General features: G+C 42.3%; 1 protein-coding gene across 5 annotated transcripts in view; it reads left to right on the forward strand.

Moving 5' to 3' along the window:
* RBM6 (RNA binding motif protein 6) overlaps positions 1–22,860 on the forward strand; it is a 106,895-nt gene that overhangs the window by 70,222 nt on the left and 13,813 nt on the right. For 4 of the 5 annotated variants that reach the window (XM_029241643.1, XM_029241647.1, XM_029241644.1 and 1 more), the window contains 4 exons: positions 13,965–14,039; positions 19,936–19,996; positions 21,928–22,200; positions 22,637–22,797. In XM_029241643.1, coding sequence (XP_029097476.1) covers positions 13,965–14,039; positions 19,936–19,996; positions 21,928–22,200; positions 22,637–22,797 — 570 coding nt within the window. Of the gene's footprint in view, positions 1–12,860; positions 13,028–13,964; positions 14,040–19,935; positions 19,997–21,927; positions 22,201–22,636; positions 22,798–22,860 lie in introns of all 5 variants that reach the window. The other variant, XM_029241646.1, reaches the window with a different exon arrangement.

Raw genomic sequence — 22,860 nt, forward strand, 5'->3', positions numbered from 1 at the left:
CGCAGGCTCAGTAGTTGTGGCGCACGGGCTTAGTTGCTCCGTGGCATGTGGGATCTTCCCGGACCAGGGCCCGAACCCTTGTCCCCTGCATTGGCAAACGGATTCCCAACCACTGTGCCACCAGGGAAGCCCTTCCTGAGGTATTTTAAAGATATAAAAGTCTTTTTCTTTCTTCTTCGATGTGATTCTTGTGCACTGTGAATCCAGAGCAATGCAGGATATGTTCGGTTCCCTATAAACTGGAGGAGTGCCAGCTCAGAGAAATGTTTGTGTTTGTTCCTATCTGGTTTCTAAGCTCAGCTGGACCTCTTTAAGGTCAGAGAACATTAGTTTGGGCGCCTTGCCTAGGAAAATGCTTCTTGTGGCTCATTTGAGTGCTTGGGAGGAACGGGACTCTGTGTTGTCAGGCGTTTGCTTAGGTAGTTTCAAGATAGCACTGGAACCCTGAGAAATACGGAATAAAGGAGTAAATAGCTAAACCAGACAAAGTGCCCAGGTCATGACTAACAAAGATCTATGTACAGTAAAGCAGGTGTTACCAGAAATAGACGTCTCTGGATTTAAAGATCCAAGAGGGCAGGGACTGTTTCTTTTTTTTCACTTTTATTTCCTTCACTGCCTAAATGGTTTAGACCTATAACTGGCAACACATGATGTGCTAAATAAATATTTGTTTCTGGATATTAATACAACTTAAAAGTAGTTTCTGACTCTGTATTCCTTCTTCATAAGCCTTTAGTGATCTTTTTAGTTTCTGCATAATGTAGAAGTCTCTTGTTCTCCCAACCTGAGTAGCCTCTTGACTTGCCAGATTCTGGCACTTCTATTAGGCTTCTACCTTGTTATCTTTGATAGCAGATAGTAATATACTGTTTCTATTCTAACAGAGGTTGCCACATCTTGTTTGTTCTAATTTCCAAGTTTCTGTTTGATTCTTGTCCTCATACTCCAGGAAGTAGTGAAAGGAATAGCTTGGAAAGTGCAAGGTAGGTTGTCAAGGGCCTTACATTTAGTCTTTAATTTAAAAACATGAGGGAACCACAAGAATGTAACAAAGTCAAAATGACACTATAGGGAAACTCTTCTTGTGGTAGTATATAGACTTGACTAGAGGGGTGAAACTGAAGAGGAAAAGGTGTTTTAGAATCTGGAGCAGAAATTGAGATGTGAGGAGCCAATGGCTTCCACTAGGGGCTGGGAGCAGGTATGTAATGAAGAAGTCAGGTTTGAAAGAAGACTCTCTGAGGTTTGGTAACACTGGATATTGGACAGAGGGGCAAGAGGGAGGGTAGACTCAGGGGCCACTCAGAGGTTAGAAGAACAGTAGTACCTTGAACAGAAATAAAACATCTGGAAAAGGAAGGCGTTTGGAAGGGAGGGACGAAGATGGTTGTTGAGTGTGAAGTGACAGCAGGACCTTTAGGTAACTGATAGAGATGCAAGATTGATGTCTGGCAGAATAAACATGCAGTTTTTTCACTGTCATTTTTTGTATCTTTCGTTTCACTATTTAACTAATTTACAGCTTTCTTTTTATTTCATAGTCTTTACGGCAAAATACGTACCTCTGCCTATCACCAATAATTTCCAAAAGCATCTATATCAGTTAGGATTAGATTTGGTGAGTGACAAAACACTAGAAATAACGGTGGCTTAAAATGAGGTGATTTATTTCTCTTTACCGTAAATGAAGTCTAAGCCATCCAGGTTTTCTTATGGTGGTATGATCATCAGGGACCCAAGCTCTTTTAGTTGTGTAACCCTATCATCCTCAACCTGTGATTTCTACCTGCTTGAGTGTCAGCCATCACTTTGACTTGCTGGCCAGTGGAAAAGAAGAAGGGATGAAAATGGACATGGTTCTCCCTTTAAGAATAGTTCCTGAACTTTGCAAGTATTATTTCTGCTTATGTCCAGTGTATTAGAATTTATGGCTTCACTTAACTGCAGGGAGGGCTGGAAAACTTCTTTATTTCAGGCAGCCATGTACCCAGTTAAAAATCAAGGGTTTGCTTCCAAGAAAAAGAAAGCAAATAGGCATTGGGAAACTACTTGTAGTCTCTTAATTTTCCAGGCTAAGAACCAGATTCCAAATTCTTTTAGGTTATGGAACTTATTTCTTCAAACTTTAGTTATCCTGATAATAATAATAAATATACTAAACAATAATAAACTATATAAATAAAATATAATTAAAATGTATGCTTCTGTTTTTGTATTTTTTAAAATGTCACATAGACTTACGACTAGTAGCTAAAGCTTATGATGTGGAATAGACCAGTGTTGATGTCAGTGTCTAAAATTTGAATATAAGATCAATATATTCAGAAGCTAGAGAAGTTATAGTATGATAAAGACCATATTTTACCTAGACAGCTTTGGATGTAGTTTTTCTGTATGAGTTATTCTACGACTTATATGTAAACTGTAAGATTTATAGAGGGCAGAAGTAGAATGCCCCATTCCTGAAGGCACTAGCATTTCTGCCAGGCCCATCTTAGCAAGAAAAAGAATATATCTTGATCTTATTTATTTCTGGCTCTCTTACTCTTCTTTCTTTCTTTTTTAAGATTTATGTATTATTTATTTATTTTATTATTTATTTTTGGCTGTGTCGGGTCTTAGTTGAGGCATGTGGGATCTTTTGTTGCAGCGCGCAGGCCTCTTTCTAGCTGTGGCATGCGGGTTTTCTCTTCTCTAGTTGTGGCGCGGAGGCTCCAGGGTGCATGGGCTCCAGAGCAATGTGGGCTCTGTAGTTTGCGGCACGCAGGCTCTCTTGTTGACGCGCACGAGCTCAGTAGTTGTGGCGTGCGGGCCTAGTTGCCCCGCGGCATGTGGGATCTTAGTTTCCTGACCAAGGATCTAACCCGCGTCCCCTGTGTTGGAAGGTGGATTCTTTACCACTGGACCACCAGGGAAGTCCCTCTCTCACTTTTTTTTTTTTTAATTTAAATTTTATTTTTGGCTGTGTTGGGTCTTCATTGCTGCTTGCGGGCTTTCTGTAGTTGCAGCGAGTGGGGGCTACTCTTCGTTGCAGTGCACGGACTTCTCATTGTGGTGGCTTCTCTTGTTGCGGAGCACGGGCTCTAGGCACGCGGGCTTCAGTAGTTGCAGCACGAGGGCTCAGTAGTTGTGGCTCACAGATTCTAGAGTTCAGGCTCAGTAGTTGTGGCACACAGGCTTAGTTGCTCTGCGGCATGTGGGATCTTCCCGGACCAGGGCTTGAACCCGTTTCCCCTGCATTGGCAGGCGGACTCTTGACCGCTGCGCCGCCAGGGAAGCCAGCCTCTCTCACTTTTCTTAAGTGTGGTTTATCATTTTCTCCTCTCTGGGTCACATCCAGCTTTGTCCATTGTATGTGCTGCTCACAGTGCACTTTATACCTGGTGAACTGTGTCACACAGTTGACCTCTTAGCATAAACTTTCTCACTCTCTTTTTGTCCCTCTTCGCTTCTGGCAATATTAAAGAACACTTTCCATTCTGTATTTCTCCTGATAAGAATTTCAGATAGAGATATGTGCTGTTTATTTGTTTAAAACTGTACTTGTTTGTTGTCCTAGTGCTTTAAAAAATAATCTTCATGAGAGCCTTGCTAGGTTTTGTTCACCACTGAACCCCCCCATGCCTAGTCTGCTGTGAGAAAATAGTTGTTCTTGAATAATGAATACATAGCCTGTTCTGGCTACTGATTTTGGGGGATGAGGAGTCGGTAGGGAAAGGGTAAAGGCATTTTTTAATCTGTAAAACTCTAGAAGTCTTTCCACAAGAAGAAATAATCTTAGTGTATTGAACTGAAATCTTTTGGAGAGGAGCCAGCTGTGTTGTAATGTTAACCATCTTCAAACGTCAAATTGGTTTGCGTTGCCTGACACATAGCCTTTTTTTTTTTTTTTGTGGTACGCAGGCCTCTCACTGTTGTGGCCTCTCCCGTTGTGGAGCACAGGCTCCGGACGCGCAGGCTTAGCGGCCATGGCTCACGGGCCCAGCCGCTCCGTGACATGTGGATCTTCCTGGACTGGGGCACGAACCCGTGTCCCCTGCATCGGCAGGTGGACTCTCAACCACTGCGCCACCAGGGAAGCCCCACATAGCCTTTTGATAGGACAAAACATGAAGTTGGAACTTTCCTAAAAAATCTAGACATGCCTGCTATTCTGTGTGCTAGAAACCTCAAGATGCTTCCTGACACTGCTCAAGGGTCTCCCCTTTTTAATGTGTTTTTTTCCCCAGTTTTTCTTATAAAGAGGAGAAATTTTCAATTATATGATCACTTATCTTGGTTATTTTGGTGGTCTTCAAACAAATATAAGGGATGCCTTTTAATACATTGGATGGTGTATCTTAGGTCTTGAGAGTGCTTCAAGGCATCCAAGGGTTAAGTCTCTGTTATATTTCCAGGGCATACAGATCTGACCAGGAGGGTTTCTTCATGGCCAGAGGCTGTGCCTTTGTAGCACTTGATAGTACCTCTAGCTGGGATAGTGTTGGAGACCTGCTGGCTTTGTTCTCCCAAACTACTGGATTACCAGAGACTTCTGCCCTGTGCAGAGATCATTCCCTCATTCTCTATACGTATCTGTTGCAATGGCAGCCATGATATTACAGCTCAGCAGATGTTGCTTCCTCAGTATGGACTAATTTAATGTGGGCACATCTTCTATGTGAAAAGCCATCCCTTGTTTTTATTAGGGGCTGAAGTTTGATAATTCTGTTATTTGCATGTGAGAGTGAGTAGATCTAAGAGTTAGGAGGACTTCCCTGGTGGCGCAGTGGTTAAGAATCCACCTGCCAATGCAGGGGACACGAGTTCAAACCCTGGTCCGGGAATATCCCACATGCCGCGGAGCAACTAAGCCCATGTGCCACAACTACTGAAGCCCGTGCGCCTAGAGCCCGTGCTCCGCAACAGGAGAAGCCACCGCAGTGAGAAGCCCACGCACCGCAACGAAGAGTAGCCCCTGCTCACCGCAAGTAGAGAAAGCCCGGGCGCAGCAATGAAGACCCAACACAGCCAAAAATTAATTAATTAATTAATTAAAAGAGTTAGGAAAAAAAAAAAAAAAAAGAGTTAGGGATCCAACTTGTTCTAGTGGACCTTTTCTGACTTGAAACTTCCATTGTTAGTCTTGTAGCTTCTGTCAGAGTGGCAGTGGGTCTATAGCTTTTTGACTAAGAAATAAAGAATGGTGGGTGGTTACTTCTGCTAAAATGGCAGTTGAACAGTGAGTGTTCAGAAGTCTGGCAGCTTTGTATTTTATTCATCTTTTCAAGGCCCTGTTTCTGCAGAAAGTATGTTAGCAGGATTCTCTGAAGTGTCTGAGCCCAGGACACTGAAGTCAGAGAGGCTAATAGAGACCACCTTCAAGAGAGCTAAGATTCTTGGGTGGGAGGTAGTAGGTAAAGAGCCAGGAGAAATAATCTCTTTTCAATCGTGAGGCCAGAAGAATAGCTGCTGGTTCTTTGGGGGATGCCTGGGGAATATTGTGCAGCCTTTGTGGTAGGCTCAGCAGTGTGGCCTGTGCAGTGTCTTAGGACTTGTGGGCCTCATCTGCTCTCTTGGCTGTTCCTGCTACCTCCAGTCGTCAGCTCTGTAAGAAAAAGAAATGAGAGAGAAATGGTTTGAACATTATTCAGCAAACAAAGCAAAATAAGAAGCTGTATATTTTCCGCATTGATTTTAGCAACTTGCTTTTTCTTCCCCTACAGTGACTCAGTTTAGAGACCTAGACAATGAAGCATGAGTATATGTTGAATTTAGGGTCCACTTTTCCCCGAAGAAAAGAGCCAGGGGATCTAGAACAATAGTCATCTTAGAATATGAAAGAATAAAATGGAGGTTATAGAAACCGGAATTCTGAAAGGAATTCTGAGGATATCAGTAAGATATGTTCAAACCTAATTTTCTACTTCCACTAAGAACTAGATGGTATCTTTATTTGGAAATAAGTAATTGAATAATCAGGGAAATCTTAACTAAACTGAGGTCTCTATAAACATTGGCTGAAACATTGTTCTAAAACATACAAAATTATAACAAACTGAAAGTTTCAAAAATATTTGCATTTTAGTGGTTCACAGTTGTTTGATTATTCTAAGCACTGTTAACTGGAGCTTGTAAATTGTTTCTTTATGGTAAGATATTTGTGGTGAGGGACTTTGCTGAGTGCCCCATCTGCCTGGCAGTCTCAGTCTTTGTAATAGGACCTCATCTTCTCACAAGGAACGAAAAGACTTTTGGCTGTTTTGATTATTTATTTGTTTGTTTGTTTATGTTTTGCCTCTTTGTTTTTGACTCAAATGACTCTTAGAATAGAAGTCTCTCATAGATCCCCTGGTAGATGAGTCTATCCATCCTAAGTCTTCCAGGACCTAAGTTAATGAAATCATCTCCAACACTGCAGATCACTGATTTTCTTTCACAATGATAGAGGCATTTTATGGGATCTTACTTTAAAATACACAAAAGAATGGCAGGGAATGGTGGTGGAGTGGGTGGAATATATTCTCAGCACCAGATGCCTGTGTCGTCAGCGCCTGTGTTGTGTTTCTGGAACAGAGACCTTACTTCCACCAACTCTGAGCCTGGTGAGTAGGGCCCAGTGAAACACAGGTCAGCCATACTGCTTCAAAGAGCACAAATAAGGTTTTAGTTTTAGCAAGAGGTAGGTTGTGTCCTCTTAGGAAATGACAGATAAACTGGTCAGGCAGTAAACAGTGTTATTAAGGAGCATTTTAGAAAACATGTTTGTTGTGCTTTTGTCTGGAGAAGAAAAGATATCCAGATAAGTAGCCGCCCAGAGGGCAGTGTCTCCTTGCTCAATCTTTTCTTTTTTTTTTAACATCTTTATTGGAGTATAATTGCTTTACAAGTGAATCAGCTATACATACACATATATCCTCATATCTCCTCCCTCTTGCGTCTCCCTCCCACCCTCCCTATCCCACCCCTCTAGGTGGTCACAGAGCAGCGAGCTGATCTCCCTGTGCTATGCGGCAGCTTCCCACTAGCTATTTTACATCTGGTAGTGTATATATGTCCGTGCCACTCTCTCACTTCGTCCCAGCTTACCCTTCCCCCTCCCCATGTCCTCAAGTCCATTCTCTACATCTGCATCTTTATTCCTGTCCCGCCCCTAGGTTCTTCATAACCAATTTTTTTCTTTTTGGTTCCATATATACGTGTTAGCATACAGTATTTGTTTTTCTCTTTCTGACTTACTTAACTCTGTATGACAGACTCTAGGTCCATCCATCTCCCTACAAATAACTCAATTTCATTTCTTTTTATGGCTGACTAATATTCCATTGTATATATGTGTCACATCTTCTTTATCCATTCATCTGTCAGTGGACACTTAGGTTGCTTCCATGTCCTGGCTATTGTAAATAGAGCTGCAGTGAACATTGTGGTACGTGACTCTTTTTGAATTGTGGTTTTCTCAGGGTATATGCCCAGTAGTGGGATTGCTGGGTCGTATGGTAGTTCTATTTTTGCTCCTCAGTATTAATTGGACCCTCAAGTGCTATTTTGTTTCTGGTGGAGTTTCCATCAGGTGGCTGCCCTCCTGGTGGCTCAGAGGGCAACTCAGCTTCTGTTGGGTGAAAGGCCATTCTAAGCAGAGGGTACATGGCAGTCAGTGGACCAAGCTAGAGTTGTTGTCAGTGGGCCAAGCTAGAGGTGTCACAGAGCATTCTGTGTACTTCCTTCAGGATTTTTGGCCTCTACTTCCCTCCTTCCTTCCTTTCCTTTTCTCTTTCTGTCTCATTCTGGTTTTGGCCTTTGGGGATACTGAGTTTTACAAGATGTTTGAACTGTAACATATCCTTGTACCAGAAGGAATGAGCCTAGCTGCTATGCAAAAGAGTTCTATAAAAACTACCCTTTTATACTGAGGGGAATGACATATGGCCAGCCCTCCATATGCACAGGTTCTGCATCTGCAGATACAGAAGGCCAGCTATACTACACCATTTTATTTTGTTTTATTTTATTTTTTGTATAAATTTATTTATTTTTGGCTGCATTGGGTCTTCGTTGCTGCACACGGGCTTTTCTCTAGTTGCAGCGAGCGGGGGCTACTCTTCCTTGTGGTGCACGGGCTTATTGCTGTGGCTTCTCTTGTTGTGGAGAATGGGCTCTAGGCACACGGGCTTTAGTAGTTGTGGTTCGCGGGCTCTAGAGCGCAAGCTCAGTAGTTGTGGCTCACGGACTTAGTTGCTCTGCGGCATGTGGGATCTTCCCGGACCAGGTCTCGAACCCCTGTCTCCTGCATTGGCAGGCGGATTCTTAACCACTGCGCCACCAGGGAAGCCCTACTAGAGGCTTTTAGATGAGACTTCAGCATCCTTGGATTTTGGTATCCGTGGGGGTCCTGGAACCAATCTCCCACAGTTACCAAGAGATACATCTGTTTTAAACCTGTTATTTTGTTCCTCTTGCTTTACTCTTTCAGCAGGTCCATTTGATTGTTGTTGGTGTTGAAATTCCTGGTAATGTACTTACTAGCAGCCCTCCTTGTCTTAGACACAGCACCTAAAGTAATTGTAGGTACTTTAAGAACATAAAGAGCACCTTGAGCAGGCCAGTTGGAGGATTGGCAATGCTATCAAGAAACAGAGTCTTTATGGCAGTCTCTCTAAAAACTCCCTGTGGGGCCATTGCCTGTAAATTTCTTTAGACTTGCCTTGTGCACCTTTTCATCAGAAACCACCTCTTTTTGGTTTTTTTTTTGGCTGCGTTGGGCCTTTGTTGCTGCACGCAGACTTTCTCTACTTGTGGCGAGCAGGGCCTACTCTTCATTGTGGTGCACAGGCTTCTCATTGCGGTGGCTTCTCTTGTGTAGCATGGACTCTAGGCGCACGTGCTTCAGTAGTTGCAGCACGTGGACTCACTAGTTGTGGCACGCGGGCTTCCGTAGAGAAGCCACCTCTTTGGTGTGGCAAGTATTATGAGTTGACTGACACCTTGGAAGTTTAAAAACAAAGAAAAGCAATATGGTGAAAAGAAAACCTGACATTCAGTCCCATATAAGTTGCTAACTAGCTCTATAATCTTGGGCAGGGTGCTCCATGTATCTCAGCCATACTTTCCCATGTGGAAGTAGGTATTATATATGTCCTATTGTGAGGATTTATCAAGATGACATTTGTGAAGAATGCCTTTATAAACTGTAATTGCTTTGTGAATAAAGATTACTATCTCTGATAGACAGTACCAGTTCTCAGCCACCAGTAACTTGATTCTCCCATCCTGTGTTTGGAAGAAGCACAAATCTACAAAGAGGGCTTGCTCATTCTTCAGCGTGAGTTGTATTCACAAGGCTCACATACTTTCCCCCCGCCTTTGATCCTGTCTGTCTCCCTCTCTCTCCATATTTGAATGGGGTGATCTTTTATGTCACACAGCAATCATATTCTCAATACAGAGTATAACTGTGACTCTGCTTGTGGGAGATCTTCAGAAAAGATGCAAAGCTGCTGGCCAGAAACGTTCTTTCCTTTCCATTTTCTCTTGTACCTCCCCAGTACCTTAAGAATCCTTGGGCTTGGTTATAAACCAGCTAGAAGTTACGATAGAGTCTCAATTCTCTGACCCAAGTCCTTTTCACAGGTTAGCAGTCACAAAATGGAGTTATGAAGTCTCCAAGAGCAGCAGGTGAAAAGGGAAATGGAAATGTGAATGTTGAATTTAGCAGCCCTCAGACCCAGAATATGCTACTCTCTAGTGTCCCTGAGGTGGAGAGTAAGGACTTGCTTTGCTCTTCAGGAGTGTGATTATCTCTCGCTGCTTGCAGCTTTTTCACATTAAGACCCTTTGAAATATACTTAGGGACACATATATGTGACTTTGTCAAGTGAGAGCTTTGGGCTTGGGAGGATTCTAGCAGGTTTTAATCTAATTTACGCCTAATCTAACACGACTGAGAAAGGGGGTGTCTTTGTTTTTACTTTCAAATATGTGGTGGTACATCTTTAGAAGCCAGATGTGGTTAATCAGACTTGTCTTCATGGTACCTTTGCTTCAAGTGGCTTAATAAATAACCCAATAATTCAAATGATGAATAAAAATTCTAGTGTGTGAAGGTGGTAGGTAATAGACAATTAAAAGTGGTCAACCGGGCTTCCCTGGTGGCGCAGTGGTTAAGAGTCCGCCTGCTGATGCAGGGGACACGGGTTCGTGCCCCAGTCTGGGAAGGTCCCACATGCCACAGAGCGGCTAGGCCTGTGAGCCGCTGAGCCTGCGCGTCCAGAGCCTGTGCTCCGCAACGGGAGAGGCCACAACAGTGAGAGGCCTGCGTACCGCAAAAAAAAAAAAAAAAAAAGTGGTCAACCAAAAAGTTACAAAATCATCCTACTCACTTATTAATCCAACTCCCCACAGGTTGTTTCCTTAGGAGACACTGGCATATCTTTATGAAATCTGAACAAAAGACCTGACAGGAATGGGGAGGAGTACAGTATAAGTCACCCCTGTGCTTGGTACATCTGGGCAGCTGCTGTATAACACCTGGGGAATCAAATCATAAATCAGCCTGATTGTTCTCATTCGAGTTTTTTGTGTCTGTTTATTCTTTTTTTCTTAGAATTTTTTAAAAAACATATTTATTTATTGATTTGTTTTGGGCTGCATCGGGTCTTAGTTGCAGTACGTGGGATTCTCCACTGCAGCACACAGGCTCCTCATTGCGGGGCATGGGCTTCTTTCTAGTTGTGGTGCATGGGCTCAGTAGTTGTGGGGCGTGGGCTTAGTTGCCCCGAGGCAGTGGGATTTTAGTTCCCCCACCAGGGATCAAACCTTTGTCCCCTGAATTGGAAGGCAGATTCTTAACCATTGGACCACCCGGGAAATCCCGTGTCTGTTTATTCTTATTAAAACAGTTGGCTCCTGGGCTTCCCTGGTGGCACAGTGGTTAAGAATCTGCCTGCCAATGCAGGACACATGGGTTCGAGCCCTTGTCTGGGAGGATCCCACATGCCGCGGAGCAAATAAGCCCGTGCGCCACAACTACTGAGCCTGCGCTGTAGAGCCTTCGAGCCACAGCTACTGAAGCCCGCATGCCTAGAGCCCGTGCTCCACAACAAGAGAGGCCACCGCAATGAGAAGACCCCATGCAGCCATAAATAAATTTATAAAAAATCAATTGGCTCTGTTCTTCAATAGTGATGGGTTTAACAGCCATTTTGGATTCTTTAGCAGTGGTGCCTGGTAGCCTCATGTCTAACCATGTGCAGACTGAAAAGAAAGGGCCGCCTTAGTTGTAGGGGGCTCTGAGGAATAAGAAATCAGTGGTTAGGACTCTGCACTTCCGTTGCAGGGGGTACGGGTTCAATCCCTGGTCCGAGAACTAGGATCCTGAAAGCCTCGTGGTGCTGCCAAAAAAAAAAAAGAAATCATGCATGCCTTTGTAACACATGAATTGAAGGTAATCTTCTCAAATTGATATGCTGTGAGTACTCCTAGCAGGGCGAGTTCCCTAGCCTTGACAGAAAGTCATCAACAGCTTCTGGAACATCATATTTGTTATCTGATAAGTATAACATGCTCCTTGCCTTAGGAATTCCTGAGTCTACTGATGCCTCCAAGTGGTACAATCAGAATTTGCAATTGACTGCAATTCACAGTAGTGCCTTGTTCTGATGGCACTGTTCACTGTTCAAATGGCAACCCACATGTTTTATGGACTGGGTGTACAGGTGTACACGACAGCAGTACCTTCCTCTAGAGCCACTGTGTGCTAAAGCACTCCAGTCTTCCAGGGATAGTTGGATCCATTCAGTCTTTTTTTCGTTCCATAACTGCTTATTAAGCTCCTTTTCTGTACCAAGTACTGAGCTTGGTACTGATAATAAAAGACCAGCAAGATTTAGCCTGGTTGATCAGATTTGGCCCAGCATTTGAAAACTAACACTAAGCGCTGTCATAAAGATACAGGTTCTGACATGCAGTGACCATTCCCTTATGAAAGCTTAGTCTTTCAGTAGATTGAAATGGGGTGTGAAGTATTATCACCTGACAAGCAAGTAAGATGAAGTGAGTAGCTAATCTGATGAATGAGTGACTAGTCCTTTTCTAGCACTTAGGGCTCGAAATACAGGTATTGAGCCCTAACTATATCCCATGCTAAGCACTTGACATGTATTAATTTACTTAATCTTCATAACCACCTTATGAAGTAGGTACTGTTATTCCTACTTTACAAATGAGGAAACTGAAGCACAGAGAAGTTAAGGACCTTGCTGATGAAGGTCATGCAGTGGAGTCAGGATGCCAGTTTAGGGAACCTGACCCAGAGTCCATATTCTTAAATGACATGATATACTGCCTCTGGGTGGAAGGGTATCATCTTGACCAACCTCCTGTATAGGTAGAGCTTGGCAGAGTGATAATCCTCCGACCCTCCCTGTCTGCAGAGCTTTTTCTCTTTCCTGGATTGGCTCCTAGAGCAGATTACCTATCCCTAAGAGTGAGCAGGAGTTGCCAAATGCAGCAGGCAGTCCCTTATCTACAGCCCCAGAAGTGAATCTGCCTCTCCCTTTCACCAGCTGGGTAACCTTGCCTCTCTGAGCATGTTTCGTCATCTGTAAAATGGAGATAATGATCATGGGATCATTTAGGGGTTAAATGAGATAACATACTTAACAGTTTCTGGCTCTGAGTAAGCACTTAAAAAATGTTAGCAAATTTTTATTATCATTGTCCTCTAGCCTTGAGAACAAACCATGAAACAGTTGATTCTCAGAGACCAGATTCTAGGACTTAGGTAGGTGGGCAGGTTTTTTTTTTTGTTTTGTTTTGTTTTCACAAGACAATAATTTTATTCTATGTATTTCTCTTGACTCTTTTGGTGTGAAAAGCAGAGAGGTAAAGCATTATTTGACAGATGTATGGATTCAAGCAAGAAACTGAGGTCCAATTGCAAAGAAATGCCTTGTATAACTCAGAGCCCTGTCTGAGGAGACACAGAGGACCCTAGAGGGCGGAGAATGAACACAGCGCAGGGGCTAGTTCCAGAGTCGCATCCTCGGTTAGTTCACTTGCAAGTGTGGGTGAGGGTCCCTTGTCAGTAGGCAGAGATTTTTTTTTCCTCTGCTCTAACACATATCTGCTGTCTAGTGTTTATTAAACAAAATTTATTTTTTTCTTGGTGTGAAAGAATTCGTGTCTTGTCCAAAATGCAGAGGCAAAGGAGCTCTGTAACTGCAGGCTTGTTGAACCCCTTTTCCCACCTGTTCTGGTGCCAGGCTTTCCCAAAGTGCTTATTTGCCAATGGTTGCTCCTCAGTTCTCATGGCCAGCTCACTCTGAAGGCTCCAAACCACAGTGATGCTGCTGCCACCACCGCCACTACCACCACTGCTGCCACCACCAGCCATTCAGTTTCCTGCTCTAAGGATGTGACCTGCCATGAAGCTTTCACATTCCTCTTTTCTTCCTGTCTTCGGTGTTGTACCTCTTTCTTTTGGTGCTTTTGCCATGCAGCAGTATTGCAAAAAAAGTTTTCAGGCACCAAAGTTAAGAGCCCTTACTACCTCACCAAGGGGATTTGAGTTAGCTATGGAAAAGAAGATAATTGAGAGGGCTCCTGTGCCTCTGTGCTTCAGAAGGAAAGAGTTTGCTTCTTGACAGTGTGTCAGCTCCCTAGCCAGGTGGGGGACGTGCTGGGACTACATGACCTCTGGAGGAGTAGACTGGGCCTAACCTGCCCAAAGACAGCGCCCCAACCCACAGGAGCCAAGGCTGAAGACTGATTTCACCTTCTCCCATTCCCTTTCCCTAAGCTTAAGCTTGCTCTGCCACACTGTCTCAAGTCTGTGGCTTATAACAGCCATTTCCTTTTGCTGGTGAATAAGCCCACTCTTTGTAAAATGTTTCAACTTAGGGACTGGAAAGGCTCTCTGTGCTTTCCTGTCTCTTTGTTTCTCCAAAGATTAATCTTAATGGCTTCTGTCTTTGTCTTTACAGGGAACTCTAATGATCCATGACAAAGAGGTCACCCTTGAGTATGTACCAAGCCTGGATTTTTGGTACTGCAAACGGGTAAGTGCCAAGAATTCCTCTCCTTAGAAGTAAGGATCCAGCATCACAGCTCCTCCATGTCTACAGGAATGCTGCCTGGTGTAGTATGCATTGCCAAGGGCAAAGCTCTTCTTCCTTGGTTCACTTCAGATGAACTGGAGGTCAGGGCAAGATCATCTATAATTTCTGCTTCCCAGCTACTGCCTGTGGCCATAGAGGGTTCTGGGCCTGTAGTTGGAGACCTTTTCCCAAGGACATATGCCATGCTTTCTGTTGATTACGAACTGAAAGAAAAACAGTCCCTTGACTTACAACCTCTCCCCAGTTACCCTTCCTGGGGTAAAGAGGATTTATTAGTGTTTGGAATGATGTATATAAAGAGGCTGGTTCTGTGAGAGATACACATTTTTTTTGGATATTCAGGGGTTTCCAAGGATATAGAACTTTAAGTACCATGGTATTTTTCCTCTCTTCAACTTCATATTGTTCTTGAATGGCATATATAAAGATTTTAGGCTATACTCTTTTTAGAAGTCCAGTTTGATTGCAAATGAGCATGAAAATAATATTTTTTCATTGCTACTGTTTAGTTTCAAAAATAAGTTTGAAAAATCCATATAAAGTTTCTGAACCAAGATTCATGAAAAGTGTTGTAGAACTTGATAAAATTAAGTAAAAGTTTTAGTTTTACATTTTGGAATACAATTTGGATAGCTGTGATTGTCATTGACCAAAGTGTTCATAGTTCATGGATGTAGTACCTTAAGCTGTCAATTTAGGAAAACATTTAACTATTTTTTAAAAGGTGATGAAATACACATAACATTAAATTTACCATTTTAACCATTTTAAAGCATATAATTCAGTAGCCTTAAGTACATTCACAATGAAGTGCAATCATCAACACTGTCTAATTCTAGAACTTTTTCATCATCCTAAAAGGAAACCCCATATCTATTAAACAGTCTCTCCCCATTCCCCTTTCCCTCAGTTTCTGGAAACCACTGTTACTATTCTGTTTTTTATCTCTATGAATGTACCTATTCTGAACATTTCATGTAAGTAGAACCATATATTATGTGACCTTTTTTGTCTGCCTTCTTTCACTTAGCATGTTTTCAGGGTTCATCCATGTTATAGTGTGTATCAGTACTTCATTTATTTTTATGGCTGAATAATATTATATGGATATACCACATCTTGTTTATCTGTTCATCAGTTGATGGACATTTGAGTTGTTTCTACTTCTTGGCTATTGAGAATAAGACTGCTATGAATATTCATGTGTAAATTTTTGTTTGAAAACCTGCTTTAAGTTCTTCTGGAAGTGCCCAGGAGTAGAATTGTTGGGTCATATGGTACTTTTCATTTTTTAACTCTTTGAGGAACCAATAAACTGTTTTCCACAGACAGCAGCTGTACCATTTTGCATTCCCTCCAGCAGTGTCTGAGGGTTCCAATTTCTCCACATCCTTGCCAACATTTGTTATATTCCTTTTTTTTTTTGATAGTAGCCATCAAACTATTTCACAACCACCAGCGGGTGTGAAATAGTATCTCATCATCATGATTATGATGATGATTTGCATTCCCCTAATGACTAATGATGTTGAGCATCTTTTCTTATGTTTGTAGCCACTAGTATATCTTCTTTGGAAAAACGTTTATTCAAGTCCATTTTTGATTAGGTTGTCTTTTTTTTTTTGGAGTATAGTTGATTTACAATGTTGTGTTAGTTTCAGGTGTACAGGAAAGTGAATCAGTTATGCATATATTTATATCCACTCTTTTTTAGATTCTTTTCCCATGTAGGCCATTACAGAGTATTGAGTAGAGTTCCCTGTGCTATACAGTGTAGGTCCTTATTAGTTAATCTATTTTATATATAGTAGTGTGTGTATGTCAATCCCAATCTTCCAATATATCCCTCCCCTCTGTCTTCCTGTTAAGTTGTAAGAGTTCTTGGGAATTCCCTGGTGGTCCAGTGGTTAGGACTTGGTGCTTTGACTGCAGTGGCAATCCTTAGTCGGGGAACTAAGATCCCACAAGCTGTGCAGTGTGGCCAAAAAAAAAAAAAAAAAAAAGTTGTAAGAGTTCTTTATATTTTCTGGATGTTTATCCCTTATCAGATATGTGATTTGCAAATATCTTCTCCCATTCTGTGTGTTGTCTTTCACTTGCTTGATAGTGTCCTTTGACACACAAGGTTTTAATTTTGATAAAGTCCAATTCATCTATTTTTTTTCTTTTTTTAAAAAAATTTATTTATATATATATTTATTTTGGGCTGTGTTGGGTCTTTGTTGCTGTGCACGGGCTTTCTCTAGTTGCAGTGAACGGGGGCTGCTCTTCATTGGGATGCACGGACTTCTCATTGTGGTGGCTTCTCTTGTTACAGAGCGCGGGCTTCAGTAGTTGTGTCTCACAGGCTCTAGAGCGCAGGCTCAGTAGTTGTGGTGCACGGGCTTAGGTGCTCCACGGCATGTGGGATCTTCCTGGACCAGGGCTCAAACCTGTGTCTCCTGCATTGGCAGGCGGATTCTTCACCACTGCTCCACCAGGGGAGCCCCTATTTTTTTTTCTTTTATTGCTTGTCCTTTGGTGTCATGAAACCATTGCCAAAGCCAAGGTCTTGAAGACTTATCCATATGTTTTCTTCTAAGAAATTTATAGTTTGGGCTTTTATATTTAGATCTTTGGTCTATTTTGAGTTAATTTTTGTTCCAGGTATGAGGTAAGGGTCCAGTTTCATTCTTTGGAATGTGGATATTCAGTTTTCCCAGCACCATTTGTTGAATTAACTATTATTTCCCCGTTGAATGGTTTTGATACTATTGTTGGAAATCATTTGACCATAGATGTATAGGTTTATTTCTGTAGACTCTCAGTTTTATTCTGTTGATCTATATTTTTATCCTTATGCCAGTACCACACTGTTTTTTGTTTTTGTTTTTTTGGCTGCGTTGGGTCGTCGTTGCTGCGCATGGGCCCTCCCCAGTTGCAGCGAGCAGGGACACTCTTTGCTGTGGTGCGGTGGCTTCGCCTGTTGTGGCACATAGGCTCTAGGCACGCGGGCCTCAGCAGTTGCAGCATGTGGGCTCAGTAGTTGTGGCTCATGAGGGCTCAGTAGTTGTGGCTCGTGAGAGCTCAGTAGTTGTGGCGCACGGGCCCAGCTGCTCCACGGCATGTGGGATCTTCCCAGACCAGGGCTCGAACCCGCGTCCCCCGCATTGGCAGGCATATTCTTAACCACTGTGCCACCAGGGAAGCCCACCACGCTGTTTTGATTACTGTAACTCTTTAGTAAGTTTTGCAGTCGGGAAGTGTGAGTCCTTCGATTTTGTTCTTCTTTTTCAAAATTGTTTTGGCTACTCAGGGTCCCTTGCAATTTCATATACATTTGAGGATCTGCTTTTCCATTTCTGCAAAAAAGGCCATTAGAATTTTGAGAACATTTTGCATTTTAATAGTGATTGCCTCTACGTCTTAGAATTATGAGTGATTTTCCCCTGTCTCTTAAACTTTCCATTATTAGCTATAATGCACACGTATTGTTTATTTTATAATCAGAGATGGAGGGAGCTAGCATTAAAGGGAAAGTTTTGAACTCTATTTTCTGTTAACCAGCAGACAAAAATGTTAATATCTGACATCAGAATTATATAGCTGTTGCCAAGGCTGTTGCTTGAAAGAACAGAATAGCTTGGTTAAATTGTTCCCTAAAATGGCAGGCCGCTTGTTCAGCTGTTTCAGAGGTACTTTGTAATTTTTGTGCTTTTCTTGAAGAGTTGAGGTGCCAACCCTGCATATGTGATCTTTGGCCTGATGTGAAATGCACTGACTTTTAAAAAAATTCATAGCAGTATTACTCATAATAACCAAAGAGTAGAAACAACCCAAATGCCCATCAACTGATGAATGGATAAACAAAATGTGGTATAGCCATACAGTGGAATGCTATTTAGCAGTAAAGAGGAATGAAGTACTGATAGGTGCTACGACATGAATGAACTGGGAAAAGACTATGCCAGACGCAAAAGATTAATTCTCTAGGACTGGGGGTGAGAATGGGAGATGACTCCACCAGGTTTCTTTTGCGGATGAAGAAAATGTTCTAAAGTTAGATTATGGTGATGATTGTATTATAGATATGCTAAAAATCATTGAATTGGACACTTAAAACTGATGGATTTTGTGGTATTTAAATTATACCTACTCAGGTTAGGATCCTGATTCCCCCACTTACAGCTCTGCTGTACAGTCATCCAATGGTATCTGTGGGGGATTGAGTCCAAGACCCCCTGCTGATATCAAAATCCACAGATGCTCAAGTCTCTTATATAAAATGATGTAGTATTTGCACATAACCTAGGCACGTCCTCTCGTGTACTTTAAATCATCTCTAGATTACTTATAGTAGATAATACAATGTAAATGCTATGTGAATAGCTGCCGGCATGTGGCAAATTCAAGTTTCGCTTTTTGGGACTTTCTGGAATTTTTTTCCCCGAAATATATTTGATCTGTAGTTGGTTAATCTGCAGATGTGGAACCTGTGGATATGGAGGGCCAACTGTAATAACAAATAGCCCTCAAATCCTAGTGATTTACATTGACAAACATATTCTTTGCTCACATTACATGTCCAGGGGCTGTGGGCAGTTGCTGCAGTTCGTCTTGGCGGCTCAGTCTGGGACCCAGGTGGAAGGAGTTAGTCCCGCATCGGGACTCCTGGCCAAGGGAAAGAACAGGACGCTCATCTACACAAGCATTGGCTCTTAAAGCTTCTGCCAGACCTGTGTAGATCACGTTCACTCATGCTCCATTGACCAAAGCAAGACATGTGGCAAGGCTGACAGTGAAGTCACTCACTCTACAGGGAGGCACCACAGTCACTTGACAGTGGGCAGGGCTGTGTGTATGATCTGCTTACAGAGAAGGGAACAATAAAGTAATTGACTTTAATGACCTTGCTCAAGTGGTTTAACCTCTCCAGGCCTCAGTTTCATTATCTACAAATTGGGGAGATAATAGTTGTTTGGATCAGCAAGTGACCACATGTAAAGTAAAGTAAGCCCAGTACATGCTGTGTGCTGTTTAATCATTAGCTGCTGCTGCTTTTATTATTATTCTCTCCTTCTCCATTTGGTATTCTTTTACTCAACCTACAAGGCCCTACTCATAGAATCCTTTTCATGGTTCCTGCTCTTTTGGTTTCTTACCAGTCAACTCTGCCCTTCTAACACTCTGAGCTCAGTGGCAAAAGTTCAGGTTTGGGGCTGTGTTTGGGGTTGGGCAATGATAGACTTGCCTTTTTGTTCATAGGTTCAGATAAGAAGAACTACATTCACAATGCAAAGTGTCTCTTCCCTTGTTCTAGGGTAGTGAATTAACTTTTCCTTTTAACATCCTCAGAATAGCTGCCAGAGACACTACTTATGGATCTTCCTCCTCCTTCTGTGCCCTTTTTAAAATCAGTGTTTGAGAAAGGAATTGATCACTGGATTCTTCTCAGTTCCAGCCAAGCCTGAATAGGGTTGTCATAACCAGTTCAGGATCAAATTTTGGATGCAGACTGAGTGGTAACAGCTTTAGGGCAGTATATCCTATAAACCACTTAATAGTCCAGTTTTCTTAGTCAAGTTTACTTCCTGTAGAAATCCTTGTCCAGAGCAAAAGCATTTGGGGCTGCTCCAAGGTCCATATACCCTGTTAGAGGCAGCTCTCAAACAGCAGCTCATCAGAGTCCACGTCAGCTCTGATGAGTGGAAGACATCAGACTGATTAGGTTTTACCGTGATCTGGGATATGGCTTATTTCTTTCATTTTTTGGCAGTTGTTGCTGTGTTGGATATAAGTAAGATTTAAAAAAAAATTTTTTTTTGGTCAATTTGAATTCTTTTCCTTTCCCTTGTAGTGTAAGGCCAGCACTGGTGGACACCGATCTTCATGTTCATTCTGCAAGTGCCCAAGGGAAGGTGAGTGGTGGTAGAGATGGAGGTGGTAGTTTTTATTTTGTGCACTGAGCAAAACAAATTTCATGCTTTCCTTGGCTTCAAAGAGTGATCATCCCTAAATACAAGATGATCTGTAAAGCTCTTAAAAGTGCAGTGTGATAGCTAACTTCGTGTGACCTGTTAGTAAATCGTTTTGGATCTCAGAGTTCTGCCAGGGGAATGAGATGGGTTATGGGCTCCTTATCCATAACACAGCTGACCAGATGTCAGTAGTATTGTTACTCAGAATACATTTTAAGGATATTAGATTGAGAAAGAGTCTACATAGCATTAGTCCATGTGGACACCCCACCCACCCTACCCCAGCTTCTTTGAAGTTATTGGGAATAATTTGCTATTGTTATTATTTTCTCATTTACGTTCTAAACATTTGAGGATCTTCAACACAAAAACATTTGTTAAAGTAACAGTAAAAATATAAACAAGAGACAATAATCAGGATTGAGGGTTTGTGTTATTTTTATAGAGTAATAAACCTAACAGCTTCTCAGTAACTTGGTTTTAAAGTTAATTTCTCCTGAGAACCTGTAGGTAAACAACCTTGAAGAGTTTGTCAAAGGCATCTGTAACAATAGTCCTATAACAATGACTGTTATGTGCCTCTTTCTGATATTATTCTGTAAGGAAAGCTAGTGCATGACCATAAAATACAGTTCAGTGCTGGGATCCTGTTAGTCTTCTGAAAGATCTGTTTGTTCCAAGGTTAGAACTTAGCACGCCTACAAAGAATTCCTTAGCTGGGCTTTTGGCCTATAGTGGAGATTCTACTCTCTAGTGAGGGCTGTGAAGCAGGTGTTCTGAAAATCTTTGGGGAAGGCTCTACATGCTCTAGAGACCAAACCAGCATATGGGAAGGTGAGTAAATAACTTCCCCATGGACAGGTTGGAGATTTTTAGCTTGTTGGATTACTTCAATTAGGCAAAATTGTACTTTTTCCCTCAAGAAAGACTTCTTTCTCAGTCTACTCTAACAAATGAACAGATGGTTTATAAAAACCCTTGAGCACCATACCACTAAGATGGCTGAAACAACTTTAACATGGAAACATACATAGCAAGTATTCATTGGTTGCCTGTCACTGCTGTTAAGTAATCTCTACACTGCTCCCATAGAATGTCTTTTTGAGCCTCATGACTTCCTCTAAGAATGAATTAATTGCAGAAATACCTCCAATTAACTGGACAAATTATCCTGCTTTAGAAAGAGATTTGAAATGAGTCATTTATATTTTGAAGGACATTTGCCCACTGTAATTATTTGCATATAAATGAGCTGTGTGCAGGTAGGTCTCTTCTTAGCTTCGCCGGAGAATAGGGTGTCTGGTCTTACAGAATTTGAGCAGCTATCTTAGTACCGTAACACTGGAAGAAGCAAGGCCCCTAGCCATACACGTTTGAGATAAGTGTTTCTAGCAAGCTTCTAGCAAGGGCCATATCTTTGGTAATTTTGTCCCCAGATCTGTTCTGTCATTGGTTATAATAATAAAGATCAGGGTCTCATGAAAGATTTAAATGTTGGGGAAGTGATAGAAAACTCGTAAGATTAAATTTTTTAAATACTGGGTAGTTTCTTCTGTTAACTATTTTATATGCTGTCTTATTAGCCATGCTTAAAGTCTGTCAGAGGACTTTTTTGTAGGCATTTCTTTGACTTTTAAAACTATTCCAGGGAATTCCCTGGTGGTCCAGTGGTTAGGACTTGGTGCTTTCACTGCTGTGGCCCAGGTTCAGTCCCTCGTCGGGGAACTAAGATCTCTCATGCCACGTGGTGCAGCCAAACAAAACAAAATAAAAGCATTCCAGTATGAGTATTTGGTGGCAGGTAAGGAGGAATCACAGTGTTTGGGGGGATAAAACCTGTTGGAGATTCTCTTTCTGTTCTGCTCCTCTAGCGACAGAGGCCAAGCAAGAATTAATAACCTACCCTCAGCCTCAGAAAACATCCATACCAGTACCATCAGAAAAACAACCCAGCCAACCAAGGTCAGCTGATAAGGAATCTGAACCCAAGAAGCGGGAAGAAGGACAAGAACCACACTTGGGACATCAAAAGAGAGAAGCAGAAAGGTATCTCCCTCCTTCGCGGAGGGAAGGGCTCACCTTCCGAAGAGACCGAGAGAAGGAGCCATGGTCTGGGGAGACACGCCAGGATGGGGAAAGCAAAAGTAAGTGGTTTGTTGGGGCATGTACCAGACCGTGACCACTGTGGTTGGAACATAGATTGCTTGTGTTGTGGCTCTGGGCCAGCAGCTTCCTACACCCTAGTACAACTGCTCGGCCTGATTGAAGAGGCTCATGCTTTTCCCGGCCTCACTGAAGTAAGCTGTATCCTCCAAATAGCAAGTTGCTATTCAGATGCAGCAAAGCATAACTTTAGATATCTAAGTATTGGGGAAGAAAAATATGAAGTATTTGACTAGCATTTTGTTATAGAACCAGCCTTGGTAGAGCAGGGTAACATCTGCAGTCATCTGCAGTAAAAAAAAAAAATACACACACACACACACACACACACACACACTCAGGCTCTGAGGACTTCAAAAATGTAAACCTTTCTCTCTCTTTCCTTTCTCCTCTCCCATTTGTGCTTGGTTTGTTCAGCAATCATGCTAAAACGCATCTATCGTTCCACTCCACCTGAGGTGATAGTGGAAGTGCTGGAGCCCTACGTCCGCCTTACTACTGCTAACGTCCGTATCATCAAGAACAGAACAGGCCCCATGGGCCACACCTATGGCTTTATTGACCTTGACTCCCATGCGGTGAGTCGTAGTTATCCGTCACCACCACCCCCACCCCCTGGATCCCTCACCTCCTACTACCTC

This window comes from Monodon monoceros, unplaced genomic scaffold (assembly GCF_005190385.1).
Source record: "Monodon monoceros isolate NGI ecotype Baffin Bay Population unplaced genomic scaffold, NGI_Narwhal_1 Super_Scaffold_3, whole genome shotgun sequence".
Classification (NCBI taxonomy): domain Eukaryota; kingdom Metazoa; phylum Chordata; class Mammalia; order Artiodactyla; family Monodontidae; genus Monodon; species Monodon monoceros.